The 17,386-nt window shown below is 50.1% G+C and overlaps 1 protein-coding gene across 11 annotated transcripts in view; it reads right to left on the bottom strand.

The window, feature by feature from the left end:
- The window catches only part of MED12 (mediator complex subunit 12), a 37,892-nt gene extending 28,275 nt beyond the window's left edge, over nt 1-9,617 (bottom strand). For all 11 annotated transcript variants that reach the window (XM_084813505.1, XM_084813503.1, XM_084813500.1 and 8 more), the window contains exons 1-11: nt 8,882-9,617; nt 7,720-7,824; nt 6,825-7,016; nt 5,512-5,671; nt 4,981-5,156; nt 4,686-4,796; nt 3,943-4,197; nt 3,106-3,252; nt 2,794-2,893; nt 2,418-2,554; nt 1,092-1,223 (exon numbers count right to left, since the gene is read on the bottom strand). In XM_084813505.1, coding sequence (XP_084669631.1) covers nt 1,092-1,223; nt 2,418-2,554; nt 2,794-2,893; nt 3,106-3,252; nt 3,943-4,197; nt 4,686-4,796; nt 4,981-5,156; nt 5,512-5,671; nt 6,825-7,016; nt 7,720-7,824; nt 8,882-8,980 — 1,614 coding nt within the window. In that variant the 5' untranslated portion in view covers nt 8,981-9,617. The remainder of the gene's footprint in view (nt 1-1,091; nt 1,224-2,417; nt 2,555-2,793; nt 2,894-3,105; nt 3,253-3,942; nt 4,198-4,685; nt 4,797-4,980; nt 5,157-5,511; nt 5,672-6,824; nt 7,017-7,719; nt 7,825-8,881) is intronic.
- Between the last annotated feature and the right edge of the window lie 7,769 nt (nt 9,618-17,386).

A 17,386-nucleotide genomic window follows, 5' to 3' on the forward strand; every position in this document is an offset into this window, starting at 1 on the left:
TTTACTCAAATCCACTGGCCAGAGCCTGATGCAAAATAGTGGCTTGGGGCAGGGGAACAACACATACTCGTAGTATTAAGGAACACGGGTATCTCAGAACACATGCTGAATGCAAGAATTTGCTCTCAGTACCAGAACTGAGCTCACAGTCTCGTCACACAACCATCCACTCCGTCTTCCGTCTCAACAGTGTAATTTGGAAAGGCAGAGGAGACACCTTTTTGTTGCTGCTGCTGTTAAACAACTGGGATCCAGAAGCCCTTGGTGATATACCCAGAGATCTACTGGTAGACCCTGATCTGCCTTCCGCCCAGGACTGGCCTAGAGCTTCACAACGTCAGACCAGGATATCGTCATGATGGCCTGCTCCTGCTCCCTAATCAGCTGACACTCTGCTCTGGGTCCCCCCACACTCAGAGGTTAGGTGGGTGGGTGAGCCAGAATAAGGCCTTTTTGGCTACTGAACCCAGGATTTGGAACTCTCCCAGCTAGTAGGTCTGTCTCTCCCACCACCTCCACCACACTCTCCTGGCCTTGTTTTGAAGAGCTTTCAGGGTAGAAGGCTTAGGACTTATTAGTTATTACTAACCTACTGGGGGTTTGCTTGTTTAATTCTCTCTACTGTATTAGGTTATATTTTTATGATTGTTTTAGGTTTGCTATTGAGATTTTCTGAACCGCTCTGGATACTTCTTTGTTGTTGTTTAGCAGAAAAACAGGTCACAAAATTTAAAAATAAACCAGCAAACAAAGCCACTGCCCCAGTCATCCTCACAAGGACTCTGTACATAGCAGGCAGGGCAGAAGGTTTCCAGGGATGAGAAGATGATCTTGTGATCTGTCAAGGATGCACTGTGAGACTTAATGTCACTTCTGGACTCAAGCCCTAGTTAAGATCTTGAACATCATTATGTCCTCCGAGACCTGGTTAGTGACAGCTCTTAGACAAACAGCTGGACTCCTTACAGAGCCTCCCCGGCACCCCAGCTCGCCCTACAGCTGTCTTGGCAACTTGCAAGAGGAAAAAAGACGGGGTATAAATGCAATAAATAAATAAATAAATAAATAAATTGGCAACGCCCTGCACTCACCTCCGCCTCGATCTCAGAGTGCCGCTTCTCCAGCAGCTTGGCCACAACCATTGCCCTATGGTGCCCAGACCGCTTGTGGCTGACGGCCCACTCACACAGCAAGGCCACGACTGCATCATCATCGGGGGAAATCTGTCAAGAAACGGGCTGTGTAGAGCATGGATGTGCCAGGGCTGGTCACAGACTCCTTTCTGCAGATTGAGAAGGGCTCCAAGGCTTCCAGGCTTCAATCATTCCCACCCACGTGCTCTTGGGACATCGTGCTCTCCTCCCCCAATGCTCAGGGTAGAAAGGTCTGTGCAGAGGGCCAGAGATCATGCAAGCTCACTGCTCAGCATGCAAGTTCAGGGAAGCAGCAACAGCTGTTGTATCCCATCCCTCATATTGTGGGAGAAGCGGACCTAACAAGCACCAGAAGAAGCCTCCTGGATCGACTGTGCTGGGCTCACAACATCTAGCTTTTGCTTCCTACATTGGACAACCAGATGCCTCCAGGAAGCCTGAGAGCGCAGCATGATGGCAACAGCCCTCTCCCACTGCAAGCCCCGGAGGTGGAGTGGAGCCAGGGGTCCAAGGGGCGCAGCACCAGCACTTCTGGATTAGCAGAAACGCTGACACCACCTGCCGCACCCCCCCCCCAATTCCCCGCTCCCTCTGAGCTGAGCTGCAGTCCTCACAGTAGCTAGGAAGAAATGCATTTCCTCAGCCACTATATGTCGTTCCCTATTGTCATGTGAAATATTTTGGGATGGCTTGGTCCTAAATGGCCAAATAAGGCCCATTCATTTGGCAAAAGAGGTGCTCCTGGTGGAGATGAAAACTGCTAGAACTGGTGTCTTGGTATGGATCAATGCAGCTGCCAGCAGCTGTAGACTCTCCTTGGGGTGTAGCTAGGGGGACTGTCATGATGAGCAGCTGCACTTCAAAACTGAGCCCTGCACCACTGTTTGCCCCCAACTCCAGCAACTGCGATCAGGAGGATCCATTTAGCCGTAATGGCTAACAGCCATTGATAGACAGACCTCTCCTCTAGCATTACAGAAAGGGAGAGAAACGCCTCTCTCTCGCTCCACCTTCTCCACAGCCTGTTACAAGAAGTGCTTTGGCACGCTCGTTGTGAGGCTGTCACATGCTGCATCCTGCAACAGGAGGAAAGCAACACTATGGATTTAGCAGGAGTCCAAGCGACAAACCCATATTCTCTGACCCTCTACTAAACACTCTGGCATTTGCCTCCAACAGTGTTGGTCACAGACAGAAAACAGCTCATGCCGCTTTGACCCAACAGCCACCCCACCACCATTGCCCCCGCTTAAGAGTGCCTACCTCGTGACTGTCTTTGCTTGGTCCTGCCCCAAATATCCTGTTGTACAAGGAGTCCAAAGAGTTGCTGAAGTCTGATCGCTCAAAACTGTGGCTATCTAGGACCTCCAGAGTATGCAGTACCCGGCCGATTGTGAATCCTGGAATGGAACAGGAAAACAAAAGGGATTCAGACACCAAGCCAGAGGGCTCCCCAGCTAGAAGGAAAAGAGCCAGGGGACCTGAACAGCGCAAGGAAATACTCATCTCTGCCACAAGGTCAAAGGAAGAGGAGAGACGGCCAAGCAAATAGAGAGAGAGGAAGCAGGAATAACAGGAGAGCAAACCGGCTCCTTTGAGGGATATGGAAGAAGTGTGGAGGAGTCATGATGTGGGCTACCTGCAGTGGCTTCTTGGCATTTGTCAAAGGACCAGCGCACCTCCACTGCCTGGCCCCGCTCTTTGATCTGCTGCTCAATCTCCCGGAGCTTCGCTCGGACCTGACAAGGAAGGAACATCAGAAAAGATGGTGTGATTGGGGGGGGGGGGTAGAAGCATGGAAGGGGTCATGCTGCCTCATCAGTACTGGCAGAAATGTTCAAGAGGGGAGGGATGGGGGCAGGGGGGCCATCATTTTCTCGTGGCTCAGCTTCCGCAGCTGGCCACAGGACTGGAAATGGGTCGAGACGGGGCTTTGGGCCCGGAGGCTCACCTGCTGCATGAAGCCTGCATTGACCCCAGGCATGGGCAGGTTTGAGGGGGCGATGGGCAGGTGGTCGAGTGGAGAGCCAGTCTTTATTCTGCTGTCGGTGAGGGAGTAATGCCAGACGAGGGCGCTGGGGCAGCACAGGACAATACTCTAAAGATGGACGAGAGAGAAAGAGACAATGCAGAAGCACTGAGTTTCCTGGAACGCCAGCAAGAGTGTCTTCCCTTTTCCTCCCTCCCTCCGTTGCTCTATGTGTGCTATAAGGGCCCTGGAGCCTTCCCCAGTCTTCCCCTGATGCTCTGTGATGCGCACACAGGCATGAAAATGTTAAAAGCATCCCACAAAGCTGTAACTAAGCCAGTGTATGCGCAACTACAATAATTGCCTGTTCTTCCTGTTTAGCCCAGAGGTTTCCATCTCTGTCCCCTTCCTCTGTAATCTCTTCGTGTTAAATTATACACTGTAAGCCTCTCAGAGCAGGGATCTGTCATCTGCAAAGCACTACACACACGGTGCAATAATAATAAAAAACATGTCTAGATTAACTATTCCCATTTTACCCAAGATTCCCTCTCACCCTGAGGGAAATCTGTGGCACTCCCTATTTCCACTTGCCATCCTGCTAAAATGAACAAGCCAGTAAGAGAACAGATTTTTGTGGGATTTCCCCTAAGCCCCTTGTGATGGCAGTGTCCTATTAATACCCCCTTTCTTCTGGTGCCTAAACTCTCCAGGATAGCAAACATGCCCCCCCCCCCCGACTTAGACACGCACGCACACACACCCCTCCCTGCCAGACAACTGCATAGAGCTAGTGGGGATCACACTACCCTGACTTGCCTGGAGGATGCAGCTCAGCCCAAACACCACCGGGCGGTGCTGGGGACACAGCAGCAGGTCGCTGAAGGGACTGGGAGGGGAGTTCCCTGCAGCCGGCTGAGGGGTGGGCGTGGAAGGGAGCGCAGGGGCAGTCTGTGCCGCGAGGTGATGGGCAGGGTGCCCACCAGTGCTGTCCAGCAGGATGGCGAGCCTGCGGGTGCAGAAGTAGGCCAGGCGTCTGGACAAGTACGCAGACTGCACGAACTCGCCGGAATACTGTTGGAGGGGGAGAGAGAGAGAGAGAGAGAGAGAGAGAGAGAAAGGAAAACCCATTCATTGCCAGGGTAGAACACCCTCTCCCCCTGGATGAAAAGCAACTTGGTGCACAAGGAACTAGGGGCAAAAATCCTCTTTCACAACAGAAGTGCCATGGACGGATCCTGTTACTGAGTGGCAGAGAAGGCCCCGCGCCCTCTCGACTGCCACCAAACAGCAGCCACTGTATCAAGTTACAGCAGAGGGCTCCTCCACCAGCTCAGCTGACAGGCCAGCTACCGTTTGGCTCCTCTCCTTCCTCCAGTGTTTCCCCTCCAGCTGGTCCTTATAAGGACTCTGTAAGTTTAAGAAGTGGCGCCCAAGTTTGCTTGCTTTCCCCCTTCCCTCCCCCTCTCCTGCTGTGCGGTATTTTTTAGATTGTAAGCCCGAGGGAGGGAGAGCAGGGACCGTCTTGTTTATTACTGATCTTCTGTAAAGGGCAAGATGACCTGCAGCAGTAGGGGCAAGAGCAGCTTCAGGAGCTCGTCCTCGCCTGGCCGGATCTTCTCGAAGCACTCGAGCACCCAGGTCAGGAACTCATGCCGGTCCAGCATCCCATCCTGGAAGGAAAGGGGCAGTTGAGCAGACAGGCGGTCTCAGGCAACGAGTGCAGGCCTTTCACTGGCCCCTCTGCCACCTGAGAGGGGGACCTAAGCATCCAGCCCCACACAAGAGGAACAGGCCTGGCACAGCCAAAGCAAAGAGCTGCCCCTTCCCCTTCCCCCTCCCCCCGCCCCATCTCACCTGGAACATGAACATGGCTAGCTTCTCATTGTAGTCCCACTGCTTCACAGAGTGCTCGACCTCCTGGGGCATGAGGCTAGAGGGCGACCCACAGGTTTGTGCTAGCAGCTGCCGGTGGAAGTCGGCAATCTTCTGCAGCTGCTCCCACAGGAACTTGGTGATGATCTGCGTCCACTCTGGAAGAAAGAGCAGCTGTTGGCACAGTAGGAAGGGAAGGCAGGAGGGGACAGGGCTGGATCTGGCTAGCGGGCAATCAAGCTTGTTAACTCTTGTGCCACGGAGGAGAGCAAGAAAGGCGAATGGAAAGCAGCCAGCTCGTACTGCGGACCCAGAAACTGAGCTGCAACTTTAGTGGCACAAGCTGGCCCTGTCCCGGCAACAGGGGGAAGAAATGGCAACAAATGCCAGAGATTCTGAAGAATAATGAGGTGTGGAAGATATACGAAGAAAACTCCAAGAGACGCCCATGAGCCCAGTCCCAAACGCTGCCCTGATCCTGGAGGCTTTTGCAAGACCAGATGCAACTCTCACCGCTGAACGGGTCGACGACATGCCGTTTCTTCACCTTGGTTTCTGTAATGGCTGCATAGTAGGCGCAGGTCATCTTGATCAGCCAGGCTGCTCTCATAACGGGCACAGTGTACTTTGCAAGGTAACCAAAGACCTCCTCCTTCTTGCTGAAGATGGGCACCTGCCGGGGGTGGAGAACGAGAGGTGGAATCAAAGGGGGGCTGTCTCACACCAGACACTGTACTTGGAGAGAGGCCGTGGGCAGAATATGCAAACCAAGGAGTGCAGAACTCCGGTTTTGTTTTGAGAGAGAGGTAGCCAAGCAGCCACATTTGAATAAGGCATCTTGTGGCCTGGAGCCACAGCTAGTCGTGCCCCTGCTGGAGGAATCCTCCTCTGAGGAGGAGCTGGAGCTCCCAAAGACAGACAATGACAAGCAGCCACCCACAGCAGGAGATCTGAGGAACCTGGGCCCCCAGAGAAGATCACCACTAGTCCATCCCCACAGGAGGAGGGGAGTCCCACTTCTGAGGCAGAGGCTAGGCGACCAAGAATGTTGCCGCTTACAAAGGAGGACTCCTCGGGAGCAAGGCCTTCCTCCCAAATAGACCTTTTGCCAGAGGGCCAGTAATGCACTGCAGCTGAACCCTAGGTGGGTCTCAGAAAGCTCTGGCTATATAAGCCTTCAGTTTTAGCCTAGCTGGTGCTGGAACAACATTGTTCATCAGCCCCTGTGCCTTGCTTTCTGGACCTAGCCTTGTGATTGACCTACTGACCCTTGGACTCCTGGTTGACTCTGCTTCTCGACTGTTTATGGTAACTTACTGCTTCACTGCGCTTTGACCTTGGCTTGTATCTCGACCACTCCTGCCTTTGCCTGATCCCATACTGGACAGGAACTTGTGGGCATGACCACTCGCCTACTTTGTTGCCTTACCTTTTGGACTGCCCCATAATGTGCTCTAACGCCGGGTCTGATTCAGCCATAGCAGGACACAGCCACAAGCCTTCCCTCACAAGTTCACTATTTCCCCAAATCCCATCCTATACTGCTGCTTCTGGATTGTTCCTGCTTCTCCAAGCGGCCCCAAATACTTCCTGTTTACCCTTGTCCCATCTAATTTCACACAGTCTGCTCTTGCTTTCTTTCCCAGCCCATGATTCTTAGAGAAGCCCTGCCCTTGTCCAAATCTTTTTTGGATGCACTTCTTTCCCAAATGTCCAATAGCTACACCTGAATGGTTCAAGGGGCACACTGGGCTTCCACATCATGGTTCAGCCAACCCTGCATTACAACTTCCCTCCTCTTCCTGGCAGCCTTAGCTGTCCTGTACCTTTTTAGCCAGGTGAGTGAGGGGCTTGGTCCCAGCCAGATCATTGAACCAGTTGTTAATAGCACTCTGGGAACGCGCCGTCACTAGCCAGAAGTTATCCTTCTGGTTCACCTGCGGTTTCCGGCGGCCCGTGTCAGGCAATGTGTTGCAACGCAGCTTCTCAGCTATGATGCTGCTGAAATTTGAACTGATCTGGAAAAGAGAACAAGGAGCTTAGATCCATCCCTCAGCTATCAGCATGCTGATGGAACACCCAGCTTTCCCTTCCCACATAAGCATCCAGTGCATGCCGTCTTTATCTCAACAATTCCACATGCTTTGTCTTTCCACATGCTTATCTCCATTATTAAAGAGAATCCAAGAATGGACGCCCCCCTCCCTACGGGCAAAGCCCTATTCCAAGACCAGAGCCACCTCCCACTTTTCGAAGGAACAGGGAGGTTACACAATCCAGGCCAAGCTGAACTTGCAGATGTCAAAACCTGAACGCACAGCCAGACTCGTGAAGGCTGCTAGCCTTTGCAGCCTGCACACAACTCTCACTCCACCCCCAGCCTCAAGGACTATCCATCCACCCCCTTTTTTTCTCCTCCAAATAACACCCCTCCCCCAGCTGCTATCAACTAAACATTTGCCAAGGTAACTAGGTAGCTTTCAGCTAACAGGAACTCGGATCCAGTACATCTCCAGGAAGCTCTAGGTAGCTAGTGGATATCACTGAAGCAAAAGAGTGCAAAGCCATATCTCCAAACACTAGTTATCTGGTTTTCTATGGGTACTTAGAGGATTAGTGTACAGAACCCAGAACCAACGACACACATTCTCGTTGTCTGGACTCAGCCATCAATCATCATTGCTGAGGCTGAATTCAGTGCATCATGGTTCAGACTATTACCTTCGCAGGATTGAAATTGACGTTTTTGGCACTGCCATGCTCATCCCCAGAGACGGCTGGTTGGTTGTTGAAACCCTGCTTCACATTGAGAGCTGTGAGCTCATCCTGCAGAAATAAGGGGGAGAGGCACCCAAGACCAGAAGCTGTGGCAAAATCAAGAGCGGACAGTTCTTCCTGCCATGCACCTCCTGCTTGTGAACTTCCTGGGTGGGAGAAACTTGGGTGGGAGCTATTGGAAACGATGCTGAACTAAGTTGCTTGACTGAACAAAAGTAAAGCAATTCTTATGATCTTATAGAGGACCTTTAAAGAAATTATTCAACTAATTTGCAGAGGACAGGTCTATCTATTCCAGAAAGATAGCCATGGTAAGAACAAAAAGGGTTCTGCAGCATCTTCAAGCCTAACAAATCATGCATTTGAGAATGTGGCCTCTGGCCCATGAAATCACAAGCCTCACTATACTGACTGGACGTGAAGACTGGCTTCTCCAGTCTGGCGCCCTCCAGATGAGTTGGACCACCACCCAGGAGAGCTGGCTGGGGAGATTACAGGAGACGCAGTCCAACACATCTGGAGGGTGCCAGCTTGGAGAAGGCATGGCTCCATGTGAACCTATTTGCTGCGATCAAGAACAGAACCTCCAAGCCCAAGAGCAGCTTATCTTCAACTAACAGGTGTGTGGGGGGGAACAGATGGTTTGGGAAGCTGTTGTACGCCCTGCTTGTGAGTTTTCTGGGGGTAGGCAGTTGGGAAGGAGGAAGGATCTGGCTGGCAGTGGCCGGAGAGAGTGCTACTGGGCCAAATCGCCCTCCAGACAGGCAAGTGTGGCCTTCCTGTGGGTCTGGGGGGGAGGGGGGAGGAAGACACCAGGGAGGGGTCCCTTTGCCAGCTGCTGGGGGTGGGGGCTTGACTGCTCACGGGGGGCGTGGTCTAACAGAGCCACACACCCCTGCCGGTTACAGCACCACGGCCAAGGGCCTGGAGGGCGCTAGGGTGCCCCCCTCCGGCCACAGGGGCGCGCTTCCTCCTCCGGGCCACAGGGGGCGCTGTGCCAGCCCACTGCCCTTCCCCCAGGGGGCGCCCTCCTTCCTTCCCTCTCTCCGTCCCCTCCCCCATTCCAGGGGGGTGTCCCCTCCTTTCCCCTCCCCCCGCCCCTCACCTCCTTCTGCTTGGGGTCCTGCGGGTACACGTCCGGCGGCCCCAGGCGCGGCCGCTTGAGAGGCCGGTGCTCGTAGCTGAGGATCCCGAAGGCCGCCATGGTGAGGGCGACGGGGAGGGGGCGAGGCCCAGCCGGGCCCGCGCCTGGCCGCCGAGGGGAGACGCAGGCCCAGCCACAACAAGGGCCGGCGGAACCAGCCGAGCCTGTCCCGACGGCTGCCGGAAACGGCCGAGCCGGGACGGGACGGAGGGGGCCGGCGCCGAAGCCTCCCGAGGAGCGCGCTCGGGCGGATGGCGGAAACCGGCGAGCGGCTGGGACCGCCGGAGAGCCGGAACCAAGCGCTCGCGGCAGCGGGCGTCGAGCGGAGCGGGAAAAGGAGAGCACCGCGGCGGCGCTCGGAAGCGGTGGCCGGAAAACGCCGAAAGGGAGCGAAGTAAGAGGCGCTCGGCGGCGCCTGCCTGCCTCGCCCGCCCTCCTCCTCCTCAGGAGCGACCGGAAATTGCCGAGTGGGGGCGGAGGTGGCCGAGAGGCGCCCAAGGGGGGGCGCAATAGGCTGAGCACAGGGGATAAGAAGTAATAATAATAATAATAATAATAATACTTTATTTCTGGCCGGCCCCAGACCAGGGATTGCGACTTCCACTTCAAAACATATGAATTCAGTTTAACTTTTTTTTTTTGGGGGGGGGGATCAAAAATTGTAATTCTGAAATATAATTCTGTCAGTCTTTTGGAGGAAGGAAATAAGGAATAATAATAAATAAATAGGAAATAGGGGTATAAGAATTTTGAAAGAAATTGATACCAGAAATATCAAGACACCCCGGGGGGGGGGGGAGTTTAGAGTAAAACCATGTGCGGAATACCGTTTTAAAGCCCAGTGCAAGAAGACTGGTGCTGCTTCTGGTGGGCTGGGATCTTCCCTGCCCACCAGCCCCTGTATCTGCCTGGAACATCGTCTGCCCCCTTTGTCGGGAGAGGAGGCCCTGGAACCCTCCTGATGGGTCATCCGCTGTCATGGCCCAGGAGAAGACGGCCATAAACACTCCCGCTGAGCCCTAATAGAACCTTCCCACTTCCAGATGTGTTGGGGCGCAACTCCTATCATCCCCAGCCAACATGCCTGCAGGGGGGTATGGGAACTGTAGTCCAACACATCTGGGAGACGCCAGGTTGGGACAGGCTGGTGTAAGGGTAAAACAGGCCACGTGCTCAGGAACAGAAGTCCAAATCACAAAAAGCAGAAAGGGTACATCTAAACTTTATTCAACAATACCATCACTATAAATACAATAACTTTTCTCACAAGGCTGCAGACACAACGAAGTAATTATGATGGCTCATTGCACCTTCCTGACATCTTCAATAAGTTGGGGTGGCTAGGCCCTCTGGTCTTCAGGGGTAAGCAAGATCTAGACCATTTCCAGTCAGTCCAGGGCAGACTTCTTGAACCTAGTGCCCTTCTGATATGTTGGGGGATTCTGGGACTTGTTGTCCAACACATTTGGAGGGCACCGTGTTGAAACTCTAAAGGGTTGATGTTTTTCTTAGGAATGTGAAACTGAACATCATGTGATGCCTTTGGTTAGTAGTAGATAGGTCTTCTCTCCCAGTCAGTTCTATCAGCAGAAATATATCCTCTGTTTGTTTTGCGTAAGTTTGATATAAAATAAGGAAAAGAGAGTTTCCGGAGTTCTCATTTTCAAGGAAGCTGTGCTGCTGGATCTCGTCTGCATCACACCAGGTTGGAGAAGGTTACTCCAGGGCAAAGCTTGACTGATGGTGGAGGCAGAAGACCATCCTGGAATCAGTTGGCCGAGGAGACCTTTTTGAAAGCAGTGTCTCGCTTCCACTTAAACAAACACAAATGGAGCTGATAGTGTTAAATAGTTCTTACTTAACTCTTTATTTGTCTCTCTTCACTTTTATACTTGCTCCTTTCTTTGTGAAAGATCTTTTCCACTTCCTTTTCTTACTAAAAATGATTAATGACATAATTCTAACTTTTGTGCTATTTTGGGGTTAAATGCTATATTCCTTACATGAGATACGTGATACATGCTTATATGTCATTGTAAGCACCTGTGTAAAAGCAGAAGCGTCCCTATAATATGGAACAACGGCCGTAGTATCAATTCCAGTTACCATTTCACTAGAACCCCAAGTCATCTGGAGCTAATGTCGTGTGTCCCACCCCCCCATCACCTCTGACATATGTCTCCCACATGCTGAAATTAAGCACAAGCCCAGTTAGTACCTGGATAGGAGGTTACTTGGCAATGCCATGTAGGCAGCTTTGAGCTCCACAACTGAAGAAAGGCAAGATATAAAATAAATTTAAAAAATAAGTAAAATGCTCATTCATGGAGTTTCATTTAAAAACGTAAAACAGCTCTGAAGTTGGATCAGACCAGAGGCTTCTCCAGCCCAGCATTATGTTCCCACAGTGGCCACTGAGGTGAGGGAAGTCCACACGCAGGTCATGAGCACAAGAGCATCTTCCTGCTCAGGTTCTCCAGCAACTGGCATTTGGAGGCATGCAGGCTGAAACTACAGCAGAGGTGGGCAACTTGTGGGCCTCCAGATGTTTTAGCCTGCAACTCCCATCATTCATCTCCATTGGCTATGCGGGTTACAGCTGATGGGAATTATAGGGCAAAACATCTGGAGGGCCAAAGTTGCCTGCCCCTGTACTAGAGGTTACATATAACCTTTGATAACCTTATCCTTCACAAATTTTTCCAATCCCCTTTAAAGCCATCCAAATTGGTGGCTGTCAATACATCTTGTGGTAGCAAATTCCATAATCTAACTCTGCACTGTGTGAAGAAGTCCTTCCTTTTATAGATTCATAGAATAGTAGGGTTGGAAGGGGCCTACAAGGCCATCGAGTCCAACCCCCTGCTCAGTGCAGGAATCCAAGTCAGAGCATCCCTGACAAATGGCTGTCCAGCCTCGTCTTGAAGGCCTCCGGTGTGGGAGAGCCCACCACCTCCCCAGGTAATTGGTTCCAATGTCGTATTGCTCTTACAGTCAGGAAGTTTTTCCTGATGTTCAGCTGGAATCTGGCTTCCTGTAACTTGAGCCCATTATTCTGTGTCCTGCACTCTGGGACGATCAAGAAGAGATCCTGGCCTTCTTCTCTGTGACAACCTTTCAAGTACCTGAAGAGTGCTCTCATATCTCCCCTCAGTCTTCCCTTCTCCAGGCTAAACATGCCCAGTTCTTTCAGTCTCTCTTCATAGGGCTTTGTTTCCAGTCCCCTGAAAATTATAACAATGGACGAAGTCTTATTTATCACAACGGAGAGAACAGCTCTACGAGCACCCAATAATAGTCTTCAAAAAAATGTAGGAAGAAAGCTAGACTATAAAGCACATGGTCTCCAGTGTCTATATACTAATGCTCAGAGTATGGGAAACAAACAGAACGAACTTGAACTCTTATTATGGGAGGGAAATTACAACTTGATAGGTGTAACAGAAACTTGGTGGTTTGACTCCCATGACTAGAATACAGCAATTGAAGGATATAACTTGTTCAAAAAGAAGAAATGGAACAGAAAGGGAGGTGGAGTCGCACTATATGTTAAAAATGCATATCTCTACACAGAAATACAGGAGGATAAGGTTGGTAGCCCCATCGAGAGCATCTGGGTTAAAATAAATGGAGCAAAGAATAAAAGGAACATGGTGGTCGGAGTCTACCGACCACCCAATCAAGGAGAAGACACGGATGAAACTTTTGAAAAGCAAATTGCCAACGTTTCAAGGAAGCAAGATGTAGTAGTAATGGGGGACTTCAGTTTCCCCAATATCTATTGGGAGACAAATTCTGCAAAACATGGCCTGTCGAGGAAATTCCTGACTTGTGTTGCTGATAACTTCCTCCTACACAAAGTGGAGGAAGGAACTAGACAATCTGCTATCCTTGACTTGATCCTAACCAACAGAGATGACTTAATGGATAAAGTAGCAGTTACAGGAACTCTGGGGGAAGGGACCATGTTATACTCGAGTTCTTGGTTCTAAAGGAAGCAAAAGCTGAGTGTAGCCAAACACGTACCCTGGATTTTAGGAAAGCCAATTTTAATAAATTCAGAACAAAGACCAGTAAGGTCCCATGGCAAGCGACGCTAACAAGAAAAGGAGTCCAAGATGGGTGGGGGTTTTTAAAAAGGGAAATTCTCAAGGCACAATCACAAACAATTCCAACAAGGAAAAAAGGTAGAAGTCAACAGAAGAAGCCAATGTGGTTTCACAAAAAGCTTAGAGATGACCTGAAAAAAAAAGGGACACATATAGGAAGTGGAAGGAAAGCCAAGCAACAAAGGAAGAGTACAGGCAGGTAGCACAGAATTGCAGGGATGGTGTCAGGAAGGCTAAAGCTGAGAACGAGCTGAGGTTAGCGAGGGATGCTAAAAGCAACAAAAAGGCTTTGTTCAGCTACGTGCATCGTAAAAAACAGAGGAAAGAAATGGTGGTTCAGCTATTAAATAAGGAGGGCAGAATGATAACAGAGGACAAAGGAAAGGCAGAAGTGCTCAATTCCTACTTTGTCTCAGTCTTCTCCCAAAAGGGGGTCTATGACAAAAGCAAAGTACAGGCTGAAGGGGCAGGATTGCAGCTTGAGATCGACAGGCATATGGTCAAGGAACACCTCATTACTTTGAATGAGTTCAAATCTCCAGGGCCAGATGAACTGCATCCTAGAGTAATAAAGGAAATGGCAGAAGAACTCTTAGAACCACTGTCTATTATCTTTGAGCAATCATGGAGGACAGGTGAAGTGCCAGATGACTGGAGGAGGGCTAATGTTGTCCCTATCTTCAAAAAAGGTAGAAAGGAGGAACCTGGGAACTACAGACCAGACAGTCTGACATCAATCCCTGGGAAAATTTTGGAGCAGATGATAAAGCAATCCATCTGTAAGCACCTTGAAAACAATGCAGTGATTACTCGAAGCCAACATGGATTTGTCAAGAACAAATCCTGCCAGATGAATCTGATCTCACTTTTTGATCAAGTAACCACCCTTGTGGACTGTGGGAATGGTGTGGACATAATATACCTCGACTTCAGCAAAGCTTTTGACAAAGTGCCCCATGATATCCTGATGAGCAAACTAGTCCAAGGTGGGCTAGATGAAATAATGATCCGGTGGATCCACAGTTGGCTACAGAATCAGACTCAAAGAGTGCTTCTCAATGGGATCTTCTCAAACTGGGGAGAGGTAACGAGTGGGGTACCGCAGGGCTCAGTCCTGGGCGCAGTGCTCTTCAACATTTGTATTAATGACTTGGAGGAGGAGGTACAGGGAATGCTTATCAGATTTGCAGATGACACAGAATTGGGCAGGATAGTTAATACTTTGGAAGACAGAAACAAAATTTGAAGTGATCTTGATAGGCTGGAGCGCTGGGCTGAAAACAACAGAATGAAATGTAATAGGGATAAATGCCAAGTTCTGCACCTAGGAAAAAAGAAACCAAATGCACAGTTAGAACATGGGCGATACTTGGCTCAATAATACCACAAGTGAGAAGGATCTTGGAATTGTTGCAGGTTACAAGCTAAATATGAGCCAACAATGTGATGTGGCTGCAAAAAAGGCCAATGCTATTTTGGGCTGCATTAATAGAAGTATAGTTTCCAAATCCCAGGAAGTACTAGTTCCCTCTACTCAGCACTGGTTAGGCCTCATTTTGAGTACTGTGTCCAGTTCTGGGCACCACATTTTAAGAAGGATGCAGACAAACTGGAACGAGTTCAGAGGAAGGCAGCGAAGACAATCAGGGGACTGGAAACAAAGCCCTATGAGGAGAGACTGAAAGAACTGGGCATGTTTCACCTTGAGAAGAGAAGACTGAGGGGAGATAGGGTAGTGCTCTTCAAGTACTTGAAAGATTGTCACAGAGAGGAAGGCCAGGATCTCTTCTCGATCATCCCAGAGTGCATGAAATGGCATCATGGGCTCAAGTTGCAGGAAGCTAGATTCCGGCTGAACATCAGGAAAAATGTCCTGACTGTTAGAGCAATATGACAGTGACACCAATTCCCTAGGGAGGTGGCGGGCTCTCCCACACTGGAGGCATTCAAGATGAGGCTGGACAGTCATCTGTCAGGGATGCTCTGACTTGGATTCCTGCATTGAGCAGGGGGTTGGACTCGATGGTCTTATAGGCCCCTTCCAACCCTACTATTCTATGATTCTATAGCATGAATCTCCCACCAATCAGCTTCATGGGATGACCCCACTGGGTTTTAGTGTTATGGGAGAGAGAAAAATGTCTCCCTATCCACTTTCTCCACACCAGGCATAATTTTTTACCTCTCATGTTCCCTCCCGCCTTATTTGTTTTCCTAAGCTAAAAAGCCCCAAGTGTTCTAACCTTTCCTCATAGGGGAGTTGCTCTGGCCCCTCATAATTTGGGTTGCCCTTTTCGTCACCTTTTCCAGCTCTACAATATCCTTTTTTAAGTGTAGCGATGACAATGGTACACAGTAGTCCAACTGTGTTTTACACCGTAGATTTGTATAATCCAGTATGATATTGGCAGTTTCATTTTCAGTTCTTTTCCTAATGATCCCCAACATGGGATTTGCATTTTCACAGCAGCTGCACACTGGACTGACATTTCCATTGAGCTCTGTACCACAGCCCCCAGATCCTTTTCTTAGCCAGCGACCACTAGCTCAAACTCCATCAGTGTATACGTGTAGTTGGGATCTTTTGCCTCAACGTGCACCACTTTACACATGCTTACGGTGAACTGCAATTGCCATTTTAATGTCTACTCCCAGTGTGGACAGCTGCTTTTTGAGCTCTTTTTGTTTTAGCCACCCTAAATAATTTGGAGTTATCAACAATCCTGGTCACCTCATGGCTCTTCCCTAATTAAAGACCATTCATAAACAAGTTAAAAAAGAACTGGTGCAATACAGATCCTTGGGGGACCCCACTTCTTACATCCCTCCATGGGGAGAATTTACCATTTATTCCTAGTTTCTGCTTTCTGTTCTTTAACTAGTTATTGAGCCGTAAGAGGACCCCTCCTCTTAAACTATGGCCACTAAGTTTGCTCAGGAGTCTGGTGAGGAGCTTTGTCCAAAGCCTTTTATAAGTCCAAGTGAACTATGTCTGCCAGACCACTCCATCACCAAACTATCCATGCAGTTTGGATCTGCATAATCATGAACGTGTGGAGCTCCAATAACAAGTCCATCATCACGCCTTCTAATAGTGAATTCTGGTGTCAAGTGCCAACAGGATTGTAGCAGAGGGAGACAACAGCATGCTTAGTAGCCACCAAGTGTAGAGTGTCAGTTTGAAAAGGAAAGTGGAGCATGGGCAGGCAAAGTGGAAGCGATCCCTGCTTGGAGGGAACTGATAGACCTCTCCTCCTTCTCCATGAATATGTCTAGTTCCCCTTTAAAGCCATCTAAAACAGTGGCCATCACCACCTGTTGTGGCAGCAAAATCTGTTACTAAATGAGGGAAAGGCCTTGGCTCAGTGGCAGAGCCCCTGCTTTGCATGCAGAAGGTCCAGGTTCAGTCCCCGGCATCTCCAGGTAAAGCTAGGAAAATCTCCCAGAAACCCTGGAGAGCCGCTGCTGCCAGTCAGTGTCAACAGTACTGGGCTAGATGGACCAAGGGTCTGACTCTGTATAAGGCAGCTTCCTATGTAATCATGTGTTGTGCAGAGAAGTCCTGCCTTTTGCCTGTCCTGAATCTCCTGACAGTCGGTTTTATTCAATGACACCAAGCTCTGGTATTAGGAGAGAAAGCAAAAAATGCCTCCCTATCACCTTTCTCCCCACCACGTGTAATTTCATCAGTGTCTTGTCATGGTGCCCCTTAGTCATTTTTTTCCCTAAACAACAAGGTCCCAGTCATTGTAACCTCCCTTTCCAGGGGAAGGTGCTCAGACTCCTTGCCTTGGTCCCTTTCGTTGCCCTTCTCTTCCACCAAAATATTCTACTGCAGCTCAAGGCACTTCCGGGAGATGCTGAGTTACATGGCAAAGCTGGACCTCATAACCTTCCCCAGGTAGCTGAGACCAAGGGCATTTTTCAGGCTACAAGCTCCATGGCACTGTGACACCTGATGTGCTTGCGCTATGAGCAACAGCCACAAAAGTGCAGCACTGGCACATCCTGGGGCCTGAGAGAGACAGATGGCGCGCGCCTGCACACAGGGGAGGGCAGAATTTGTCACCAGATTCTTATCTCACCCTGTCGGACTTATCCACACATCAGAGGTGCAATGTGCTGTTGCTCTCACCCAAAGCAGGTTGGATCTGCAGGTGACACCCATGGTATTGATGAAACCTGCTTCCACCCCCATTGCATTCTCCTGGGACTTCCTGAGCAGCCTTAGGCCTCTTATCCCCACCCAGGACCTTGTGCGAGGAGAGGGGGATTTTCCACAGGAAACCACAGCAGGCGGAAATTGAGCATCACAGCAAGAGATCAGTTTCAAACCCACATCCCCCTGCATAGGCTT

Source organism: Heloderma suspectum, chromosome 9 (genome assembly GCF_057233095.1).
Source record: "Heloderma suspectum isolate Gila_16-S chromosome 9, 16-S_ref, whole genome shotgun sequence".
NCBI lineage: Eukaryota > Metazoa > Chordata > Lepidosauria > Squamata > Helodermatidae > Heloderma > Heloderma suspectum.